At 37.4% G+C, this 12,126-nt stretch overlaps 1 protein-coding gene across 2 annotated transcripts in view; it reads right to left on the bottom strand.

Moving 5' to 3' along the window:
* The window catches only part of TTC27 (tetratricopeptide repeat domain 27), a 240,078-nt gene that overhangs the window by 183,959 nt on the left and 43,993 nt on the right, over positions 1 to 12,126 (bottom strand). For both annotated transcript variants that reach the window (XM_036752705.1, XM_036752706.1), the window contains exons 6-7: positions 6,056 to 6,220; positions 208 to 341 (exon numbers count right to left, since the gene is read on the bottom strand). In XM_036752705.1, coding sequence (XP_036608600.1) covers positions 208 to 341; positions 6,056 to 6,220 — 299 coding nt within the window. The remainder of the gene's footprint in view (positions 1 to 207; positions 342 to 6,055; positions 6,221 to 12,126) is intronic.

Genomic DNA, 12,126 nt, shown 5'->3' with positions numbered 1-12,126 from the left:
CACTCAGCATTATATCGTGTAGGTTTCTCCAGGTTATTATGAAGTCCCTGTCTTCCCCATTTCTTACAGTATAATAGTATTCCATCACATTCGTATTAGGTCTACATTTCTTGCTAGCAAACTCAGTGTTCTTCTGCACTAGCTTTCAGTGATTGAGAGTGTTAAGCCTGAAAAGGTCAGTTATGACCACCTGGCTTCCCTGCTTACCTTTGTTAAATTCTCCAGAGGAGTAGGTTCTGGGCTAAGCTCATCATGTGGAAGGCTGTCCTCTCCTCTCCGTACATCTAGAATAAGCTGTGCCACATAATTCTCCTGAAACCGTGTCCTTTTCCCCAAAGCTCCTATTGAAAAAATAAGATACAATGGTTTAATTGCTGCTGAGGCATGCTACCTAATTATTAAAAGACAATCAAAAATTTTTGCTTTATATGGCTGTAAAAACATGCTGTAGGCCAATAATTCTCAAACTTTATTCAACAAACATTCCCGTGAGGTAGTAAATCTGAAAGATCATCACGTCTATCTCATCCCACTTATTGCTACAATACAGACTTATGAAATGTTTAAATAATACAAGAAAATAAAAGATTGAGTCAAATGACCATCTCATCATACATTTAGAGGCAAAGAGCACTGGAGGCTCCCTCATTTTACAGATGAGAAAACTAAGGCCCGCAGAGTTTAAGTGATTTGCTCAAGGTAATACAAGTAGTAAGTAAGGAGCAGAACCAGGACAGAAATCCAGGTCCCCTAACTCCAAATCCAGCCTTTTGGTTTTCCCACTGTGCCACTACTTCTTCTCTGCCAATCGGAGCAAGATGGAGAGGGAGAGAGAAAAAGGGAGAGAGGTTTTCCATTAAGTCTAGTGGCTTCTTGGTCCTTCATAATCCATCTTGACTATAGTCACATCCATGCTAGAGTAAATGGGGGCGGGGGGGGGGCAGGGAGAGGAGAAAGAAGAGTCAAAAGAAAAAGAGAGGAGAGAAGGGGAGGGAAGGAGAAGAATTGATAATATGTTGCAGGCTACTGATGCCCATCAGGTGTCTCTGTATTACCCTTCAGGTCACTAGAAGTTCTCTCTACACAGTAAGCAATGAATAAATGTTTGCAGGGTTAAAAATATTGATGACATGATCAAGCATCATAATCTCTAATTACATCAATAAAAAAATCCAAAATTCATTCATGTTTAAAACACAATGAAGACCTAGAAGAGATAGTTTTCCTCAATGATTAAAAGTATATACTTAAAACCAAGAGCCAAAATTTTGTAGCAAAACATCAGAAGTATCCTCACAAAAAAGAGGCACAAAACAAAGGTACCCACCTTCATCATTTCTATTTCACAGAATATTAGGGACAGAAATACTATAATCACAAGGTAAAAAAGGTATTTGTAGGATTAACATTAGAATACCACTGTTCCCTACCACATAACACATCCTTCACAAAGTCAAAATACAGAATGATTCCCTATAAGCAGGCAAAGTTTTCCAGGTGCCTGGCACATCATAGGTACTTAATAACATGAAGTGAATGTTCTTATTTGCTTGTAACATTGGTTTTTTTAACTGACCTAGGTAAAATGACAGCAAAATTTACATGGAAAAGCAAATTCTATGGATGTTCAGAGGACTTGCCAATAATATAGAATCAGTTCTAGGTAATGATTGGTCTTTTCTATTCAAAAAAGAAAACTATATCTGGTCTTTTGAATGACACACCCAAATGTTTTTATTTGTTTAGAACATCAGGTGGCACTTAAAAAAAAATCCGGTGACACCAAATTTATACATAGAGGCTGTCATCAAAATTATCAAGGACTGGTCAAAAAAAGAAAGAAACAGATCACTGTAATTGAATGGATGTCCTTGACCCAAAATATACCCAGAGAGATTGGTGTTTGAAAAAATATAAAAAATAAAAATTGGGAAGAAGATTCATTATTTAATAAATGGGAAATTTGTATGGTAAACTATCAGGAAAATAAATTTAAAGCAACATCTTATGGCATGTACCACAATAAATTCTAGCAAAAAGTTTGGGGCTTTATCAATCTATAAAAAATGGAATAGAATGCAATTTTATCTCAATTGTACAGGAGAGATAAATTTTAATGCATCAAAAAAAGAAACTTTGATGATAAAACAGATTCTCTCAGTACAAAATAAAATTTTACTCAAGGTATATAGCCATGTTAGGGGAAATACTGTATTTGTAACAAAAAAAGATAAAAACCTAAAATTTATAATTTAAAAGAAACTTTAAAATATTGAATGACAACAATTGGTATTCAATGAATAAAAGGGTGGGTGCAGTGGCTTATAGCTTTGGCTATAGGCAAAAAGAGCTGTTAGCCTCTTTGTCAGAGACAGGCTTTCCAGAAATTGCTCCCCCCCAATAGAGGATATGGACCTCTGGAACCCAAGAGAGATCTTGAAGAGCTTAAATTTTGAAGACAGCAGAGAGAAGACAGCAAAAACAAGGGAGCCTTAAAGCCAAAACAATATAATATGTGGCAGAGAGGAGAAAGAGATGTCCAGCAGAGAAGAATCAACAAAAACCAGCTAGAGTGTCCTCAAGCTAAGATTTTTTGATTGTTTGTCTTAGGCTGATTCAAACCCCTTGGTCTTGGATTACTAACAGTGTTAGAAAATGCCTTACTGCTCCCATTTAACCCAAGACAAGGATCTTGTCTTCCCAAAAGTCATTTGTAGAATTGCCAAAAAAAATTTTTCTAAAGCACAGGGTATGCAGAAATAAAGGTTAAAAAGCACCCATATCTTTCCCATTATCCTCCAGGTTGGCATACAAATGAAATTAAACAAGAACAAAAGTTACATGAAAAAAATTAAGTTACTGACCTCCACCTTCCTGATCCACATCTATCTTTAATATCTTACAACCATATTGACTGGGTATATTACAAATCTGTCATCCAGCCTCAACTGTACCCTCACTGCAGCAAGACAGTCCTTTTACTCCTTCCTAGTTGATTCCCCATCTCCCTCCCCACAGAAGATGTTCAAAACCTTCTCTTCAGCCCACAAGCCTCCCCTACCTCCCCTCTAACTGAAGGCTGCCTCTTATTTGTACTGAGAAATTTGGAGCTACTCAATGTGAGCTCCCTCTTCTCCCAGTTTTATCATCTCAAAACACCTCCACATCACTTCCAATTCCTTCTCCCCCAGTCTCTAACAAAAGTGGTGCCAAGGCCAACTTTGACATGTGCCCTAAATCCCATCCCCTCGTAATATTTTCCCCGAAGTATCACCCCATCCAAAATTCCTTATTTCTGTCAAAGGTGCCACCATTCTTGCAGTCTCCCAGACTCATAATCTTGGCATTATCCTTGACTCCCCGCTCTCCTTCATTAGACATAGCTAGTCATTTGCCCAATCTTGCCTTTTCTGGCTCCACATCATCCCATAACATTCCTTCACTCTGACCACATAGACACCACCTTAGTGGGAGCCCTCATCATCTCTAGCACAGACCTCTATGATAGCCTCCTAATTCATCTCCCTGCCTAACAGTCTTTCCTAACTCCAATCCACCCTCCACACAGCCAGCTGACAAAGTGCAGATTTGACTACATGTATCACTCCCCTACTGAATAAATTCCAGCAGCTCCATATTGCCTCTAGGAGAAATACAAACTCATCTGTTTAGCTTTTAAAGCCCTCCACAACCTTACCAGACATTACTCTCTCCCCCATAATCTGCGATCTAGCAAAACTGATCTTCTCCCAGTTCCTCACATGACACTACATCTCCCATCTTCTTGCCTTTGCATGGACCATTCCAGATACCTGGAACGCACCCATCTTTATGTCCATTTCAGGGAGTCCCCTTTTTCCTTTAAGATGCAATTCAATCACCAACTTTTATATGAATCTTATTTTCTGATCATAGAAACTGCTAGTACCCTCCCTTCCAATCTACTTTGTTTATTCATTTTATATTTATGCTGTGTAATTTATATATGTACTTGCTGCCTCCCACACTGGAATATTAGCTCCATGCAAGATAGGACTATATCATTCTTTGTACCTATATCCTCAATGCCTAGCATACTACCTGGCACGTGGAATAAATGTTTGTTGATTGATTGACGCATTATCTGCCAAATGCAATGATCAATCTTGGTTCCGGAGGACCAATGATCAAGAATGTTACCCACCTCCTGATAAAGTGGAAATAATCCAAATATGTAGAATGAGACATATTTTGGATACGGCCAATATAAGAAATTTCTTTTGCTTGACTATGCATCTATGTTACATAGATTTCTAGTATGTATCTTTTGTTTTTCTTTAGTGGAGGGGGGAGGTGAGAGAGGGGAAAAAAAAAGCCCTGATAATTTTAGAAAATAAAATTCAATATATTATCAGCCAGAAACAAGATGTGGTATAAGGTTATGGTCCTTCCAACATCAGGCATTAAAATGATGCAATGGATGACCTAAAATAAGCAAGGATATGTGTATATATGTGTGTGTCTATGTGTGTGTGTGTATCTGTGTTTACTTAGCTAATAAGAATATAGTTTTCAGACACAGGGAAAGTATGAATGATGTAAAATCAAAGCCAAAACAAGCGCAGTCAGTGACTGGGGCAACTACCCAAGCCTATCCCTCATTCTAGTACGCGATCACAACAACCAGTTCAAGTTCAAGGCCTATTTATGACCTGACCCTTCTCCCAAATGCTCAAGGGCTGCTCAGAACTGTCAAGACAGGGTCTAAAGAACTTAAAGCATGTCTAGTATACATTTTACAACCCTTTTTCTTCTTGACACTTACTCCTTCCTTTATTTTACAACTCTATTTCCTGCTGCCACCTAGTTAAACTGCTACTGTGCCTCCTATACTTAGGGTGCTTTTCTATGGATAGCAATCTAGCCTTAGCAGAGGTTGCAGTAGGGCCTGGCCAAAGCCCACCACAGAATGAGGGGGAAGTAAATACTAGCTTAGGGGAAATACTCTAGCCAAGGCAAAACTCCACTATCTTCCTATAAATGTAAACTCTTGCACTGGCAAATGGCTAACCAAATTGTGGTGGTTTTGTTGATTAGTCACATCTAACTCTTTGTGACTTTCTTTATTTCTGTCATAGTTTTTTTCCTTTCGTTCTGTTTCTTCTTTTACGATATAACTAATATGGAAATAGGAAGGGGAAGGAGAGAGAGAAAAAAATTTGGAACTCAAAATCTTATTTAAAAGGAATGTTAAAAATTGTCTTTACATGTAATTGGAAAAAATTAAATACCACTAAAAAAAGAAGAAATGATGTGCATGAGGACTACAGAGAAACAGAATGAAGAAGGGTCAACAAAACAATATATCCAGTAACTACAACAATATAAATAAGAAAAAAAACTACACACCAAAAAAATCAAAAGCAAATATAACAAAATTATAAAGATCAAGTGGGAACAGAATGAAGAAATACAAGAAGATAGCCCTAAACCTCCCCTTTGTGATGGTGAGAAATCCATAGGTATTATAAAACGCACATGTTTTTGGACTTGTTCAATGTATCAATCAATTGTACTGACTTTTTTTCCTCTCTAAAAAAACATTATTTGTTATATCTAGGAGGGGTAGGAGGAAGGATACATGGGATACTACGGCAATATAAAGGTGGAAAATATCAATAAAAACATATTAAAATTTTAAATTAAAAAAATGCAAGCTCCTACAATGGGAAGTTTTTCATTTTTGACCTTGCATCCACCAAGACCTAGCACAGTACCTTACACATAGTAGAACCTTAACAAAGTTTTTCAAATAGAACTGAATAATAAACCATCTTACTGACATTAATAACTTGAGTGCACATATTTAAACTTGGCATATGTTATAAAATTTAAATAAAATGTTAAACCCTGTTATAGAAAAGGACAACAGAAGAGACAAATTGCAGAGCATGGCAAAGAAGGTATTCCAAAGCACTCAGCAAACATAAAAGTAAGATATATTAACCTTAATTTTAAAACTTGAATACATGAATTGGTCATAAATTTTTAAAATGAAAAGAAAGTAGATTTTTACCTGTTAAATTAATTTTCAGTTTGGTTATATCTTTAGCAATGTTGAACTGGTCTTTGGCTTTTGTATATTCATAATAATACAAATACGTATGAGCACACTCAAGATGGAACTGCACATTCAGGTATCCACATGTCTCCTTGGCCAATAGATTTTCTAGTTTCATCACTGTAAGACAAGAGAAGACATTAAGAATTTATCTCCTGCAAAGATATTATTGTACTCACAAGGCAAGAAAACCTAACATCAATCACCAATAAAAAATGTAGAACTGTGGCCAAAATGAGAGGAAAAACAATGAATAGAGCTGACAACAAGGGATCCAGTTGCTGCTACAGCTACCCATCAATAAATCAACAACAATTTATTATGCTCCACATACGTGCCAAGCGCTGACAAAAAAAAATGAGATACACTCTGACCTCTACCACTTATAATCTACTACTGTTTTCACTACTGCTTGCTATCCATCTCTCACCATGGCCCAGAGGCACAGCTACCCCGGACATAAGCACAAGGTCTTCCTCCAGGACTAAAAGAAAATTCTACAGAGGCAAAGTACCAGCTGATGTCCCCATTCAAAGGTGAAGAGAAGAAAGTAATAGTAATTGTTAAAAGTTATAATAATAAGTTATAGTGATTAAAGATCTGGCTTCAGAGGGACAGTTAGTGAGAAGGCATTTTAAGATACCTCTGATATACCCACAATATGCTCCCACTACCTGCTTGATCCTCCATCCACGGACTCAGGGTAGAGGTAAGAACCAGTATCGCTCCTGAGACTATTTTGCTAGAGAAAAACACTGAGCCATAACCATACATAACCACTGGCCAGTAGGGAAAGAAACAGAAAAAGATTCTATAAGAGAGATCTCAAAGAAAATGCTATAACTTTTGCAGTTGTTCCAATCATCATTACAGTTTCTGCCATGGACTGATCCCTAGACTCCCCCTGGCAGGAACCAAAGCTGTCTCCACGTGCTGTCAAGGACTGGGATGGTAGACAAAGAGAAAAGAGTAGGATGCAGTAGCAGCAGCAGCAGAGGGAATTAAGGGAGGACATGCAACAACAGCCTATAGAGCTAGCCAAAAATGCAAATGGCAACAAATGATGGAGGGCCTGCCCTCCCAATAACAAACATATTATACAGAAATCCACATTAAAACAAACTGGTACTAATATACTGTTAAAGATAAAGGGCATATATCCCTCCTTCCTCTTAACAGTCAATAAGTTGTTTTCAGGGAATACACTTCATAGGAAGAGCTGTTTGTTGGGAAGTATGTTGAAAACACATAGAAAATAAAGAATATTGTTAGACACAATTTTGTTGAATTTTTGTTGCTGTTCAGTCATTTCCAATCATGTCCGATTCTGTGACCCCATTTGGGGGGTTTCTTGGCAAAGATACTGGAGTGGTTTGCCATTTTCTTCTCCAGGTCATTGTACAGATGAGGAAACTGAGGCAAACAGGATTAAGTGACTTGCCCAGGGTCACACAGCCAGTAAATGCCTGAGGGCAGATTTGAATTCAAGATGAGTTTTCCTAATTCCAAGCCTGGTGCTCTATCCACTGTATCATCTAGCTGCCTGATGAATGAATAAACAAGTATTTAGCAAACACTTACTATGTGCTAGGCACTATACTAAGCCCTGAGGATACAAAGACAAAAGAAGTCATAGGTACAGTGAATAGAGCTACAGTGGAGTCAAATGAGTCATTTTCATAAACAATGTTAGTACTGATTTGATCAAGGTTCTTAGACCATAAAGTGGAAAGTGGAGGTTGTAGGAAGATGTATGGAAGATGTGGAGAACACATAAAATCAGGGTAAATGGCAAGAAAACGGCCAAAGTGGATAACTAGATAGAACACGAAACATAGTCTGGTCTGTTTTAGAGCTATGTGACACACCTACCAGGACAGCTCAGCCCCAGGGAAGGAGTTCCAATGAAAAGAAGTTCCAGAGAAGTAGAAAATAAATTCCAGGTGATCAGGGAAGATTTTAAAGACATGGAGTTTTGAAGAGTTCATAGGGTCTAAATAATAGAGATGACCTCTGAATTATTCCACTAAAAAGAGTGGGGAGTAGGAAAACAGTAACTCAGAAAAAACTATGCATTTGTATTTGTTACAAGGGATTTGTTTTCCTCTTTATTACAATGTGGCAGGAAAAGAGGGTGAGAAAAACAATTATGGTTCATGAAAAAATTTAAATTAAAAATAAAATATTCATGCAGTATAAAAATAGTGACCCAGCAAGTGCATATATAAATTATGTATTAAATGATAACTGTTATATATACTATATATTATATATTAAATTATAACTATAGGTGTTTGTAGTTAAATAAAACATTCATTTATTACAGAATATATTACATACACACACACACACACACACAAATATAAGAACCATAGATACTTAAGAGTCATAAGTAATATAAAAGGTAGTCTAACAGGACTTCCTACACAACTGAACAAACAAGAAGCAATTATTAAATAACAAATGACTATTATGTGCAAGGCATTGATAGTCACAAGTCCCTTCTCTGGCACCACTGGCAAGTGGCCTTCCAGCTTTTGTTTGAAAACAAGCTCACTAATTCCTAAGGTAATCCTGTTCTATTGCCAGATAGCTCTGACTGTCAGAATGTTCTTTCTTACACTGAGTAGATATCTACCTCAATCTGTTAAGTCTTGGTTTTGGGCTCTAGAATTTAAAAAAAAAAAAACCTTTCTCTATTTCCATATGACAATAATCAAGTTCCTCCAAATTTTTTTCTTGAAACCAGACAGCCCCAAGTCCCCCAACCATTAATCACATCACGCTTTTGGATTCTCCACTATCCCAGCTAACCTCTTGTGTATATGTTATAGGTTATCCATGCTGCTCTTAGAAAGTGACACCCAGGTTTAAATAGATTATAGCTTTGATGTGGTCTGACCCTAACAAGGAGACAATTATAGTAATTTTTTTGAAGAACATTAAAATTAAACAATTGGAAAATTATTCCTTATACATGATTACTAAATAACAATTACATTCTTAACTAAATCTGAAGGCTCCAGGAAGAGAGAGACTATACAAGACTGAAGGTCATTTTATGGTTTTGTCCATTTCTTAGATTGTCATGGCCTTTCCTTTCCTCCCAAAAAAAGTTACCAACTTGAAGTCAAACTTCTGGTTAGGAATGTTCTTACAGGAAGCTGGGATTAACCGCAAACAACAACCAGCAATAGTCTGTTACCATGTTCCACTTTCCAAATCAGTAGAACCTGCCAGCAATGGCCTTCTGTGCAAAGCCTTGAAGAACTCAGCATCACAGTCATGATAATGAGGTAAATGAGCAGGGCTTTAGTAAAAGAAATTGGGGTGGTTCTTGTTTGAAAAAATGCACAGGGCTTTCAATGATCCCAAATTGCTTAATGCTACAAAAGCCAAAATTGTTTCAGGCAATTCTACAGACTGAGAGCCACTGTGGCTCTGAGCAGTGGATAAAGTAGATAAAATAGCCATAGATAAAATAAGAAAGACCTGGAAAGTTCTGCCTGACACATACTGGGACCCTAAACAAATCACTTAACCTTTTAGTATTCCAGGCTACTGTCAAGACAACAAATTACAGAATAGTTTCTGATCTTCAGAGAACTTCTTTGTGGGAGTTCCCTACTCCAATTACTGATCCAGTCCAAAAAAAAAAAAAAACCTTTTTTTTGGGAGGAGAGGAAAGGCCATGACAATCTAAGAAATGGACAAAGCCATAAAATGGCCTTCAGTCTTGTATAGTCTCTGTCTCCAGGGAGCTTTAAGATTTAGTTAAGAATGTAATTGTTATATAGTTACAAATCATAGAATACCACATAGTCAGAAGAATTAAAATTACAAATACCTCGAAAGGAAATGGAAGACTCAAGACAGAAGCTGACAGGCAGCACAGTAGAGTGAGCACTGGGCTTGGAGTCAGGAAGACCTGAGTTGAAATCTAAGCTCACTCTTACTAGCAATTTGCTCAGGCAAATTAATTAACTTCTGCTTGCCTCAGTTTCCTCCACTATTAAACAGGGATAATAATAGCAAATACCTCTAGGATTGCTGTGAGGATCACATAAGATAATATTTGTAAAGCACTGTAATATTAATTAAGGTGAGAATTTTTTACTGTTTTAGAATGCTAAATTAATTGTCTTTGATTGAGTCTTACTAGGTACAAAGCCCCAGGCTCAAACCCCTAACTACTAGGTGCTGAAGCCGATGCGGGCGTGAAACCGCCAGGGCTCTAAGGGGAGTTGCTAAGACCAGAGCCAATATTAGGCGCCTAAAGTCTGGTTGCTTAGATGATGCTTGATGACATCTAAAGACTGTATAAAAAGAGAGAATAGAGTTGTTTGCTTGAGGCTCTCACTCCTGGAGGAGTATTGATGTGGAGACTCTGGGCAGCCGCTCTAAGAGCCTCCTGGCTCCTCAACCAAGATGTTGATGCTTTCCTGGTAATTATGAATTGTGATTTGGTCTGTTTATATTGTGTATATTTGTAATTGGTTTGTATTTGCTCTGAAGTTCAGGTTGCTGTCTTTTCCTCCTGAACTAAGTGAATGATATTTGTAGGTTGGATTAAAGTAAGACTGTTAACCCCTTAACGTTACTTTCCTTAGTAAAGCAGATCAAAAGAACCTGTGCTGACAGTTCTTGCTGCTGGTCTTGTTGGGTCTTACACCCCACAACAGCTGCTAGCTGAGTTGTTGCTACAAGCACTTAGCACAGTGTCTGGCCCATTGTAGGTAACATATAAATGCTAGCTATTATTATTATTAGGTAACACGAGACATCGATCTCAGGTATAAGCAGGGTCTGGCAACTATGCCTCAGTTTCCTCATCTGTAAAATGAGGGGCCTGGACTCAGTGGCCTCTAAGGTTCTCTTTCAGCTCTAAATATATGTTCCTATGATCTTATGTTACCAATGAGGATTTGCAAGGAACAAATGTCATAAAAGATAGAGGTCCCATGTAACTATAAAAGAGAGCAAACCAAAAACATTCTGAGAATGAAAGAAAAAAGATAGAGTCCTAGTGGCACAGTGGCATCTAAAATTTATAAAGTCAAGAAAACTCTTGACTTTTAACCCCCACCCCCAAATGCAATGCACTTGGTAGATGTTCTATGGTAAACTTATGGGAAAACAAGGACAAGAACAGCTCAGAACAAGAGGATTACCCAAACTGATGAAACTTGACTTTCATCCAAGTAGCAATGGTGATTTAGAATTTGTACTATTAAGTTTATACTCTCAGTAGCCTGTGATCTTGAGAGTAGAAACTATTTTTGCTTTTTTTTAGCATTATGTCTGACATAGGATAGGCACTTAATAAATGCTTGTTAACAAAGAGGCATCCATACTTTGGATCACAGTTTTAGAACTGAAAGGGACTTTGGAAGTCTCTAAACCTACACCCTCAGTTCCTATGTAAGAAAAGTGAAGGAAGGCAAAGGACCTAGGATTACATCCAATAACCCACCCTGCAAAATTAAGCATAATACTTAAAGGGGAAAAAAATGGTCATTCAATGAAATAGATGGATTTCAAGCTCTCATAAGGAGAAGACCAGAATTGAACAAATAATTTGTTCTCCGACATCAAGACTCAAAAGAAGCACAAAAAGGAAAAAGAAAACATAAAAGTTTCAATAGAGCTAAATTGTTTACATCCCTACATGGGAAGATGATACTTGTAATTCTTAAAAAATTGTACCACCAACCGTACAGCTAGAAGGAATATACATAAACAGAGGGTACAGCTATAAGGTCAATTTGAGGGAATGATACAAATTAATTAAAAGATGAGAAAGAGGAGTACATTGGGTGTAGAAGGAAGGGAGAGGTAGAATGGGATAAATTATTTCACACAAAGAGGCATGAAAGACCCATTACAGTGGAGGGGAAGAGGGAAAGTGGGCGATGGGCACCACTTGAACCTTACTCCGATCAGAATTGGCTCAAAGCAGGAATAATATACCCAATTAGCTGAATATAGAAATCTATCTTACCCAACAGGAAAGTAGGAGGGGAGGA

The sequence above is a fragment of the Trichosurus vulpecula genome, chromosome 3 (genome assembly GCF_011100635.1).
Source record: "Trichosurus vulpecula isolate mTriVul1 chromosome 3, mTriVul1.pri, whole genome shotgun sequence".
NCBI classification, from domain to species: Eukaryota; Metazoa; Chordata; class Mammalia; order Diprotodontia; family Phalangeridae; genus Trichosurus; species Trichosurus vulpecula.
This window is presented reverse-complemented; position numbering and strand designations above follow the sequence as displayed.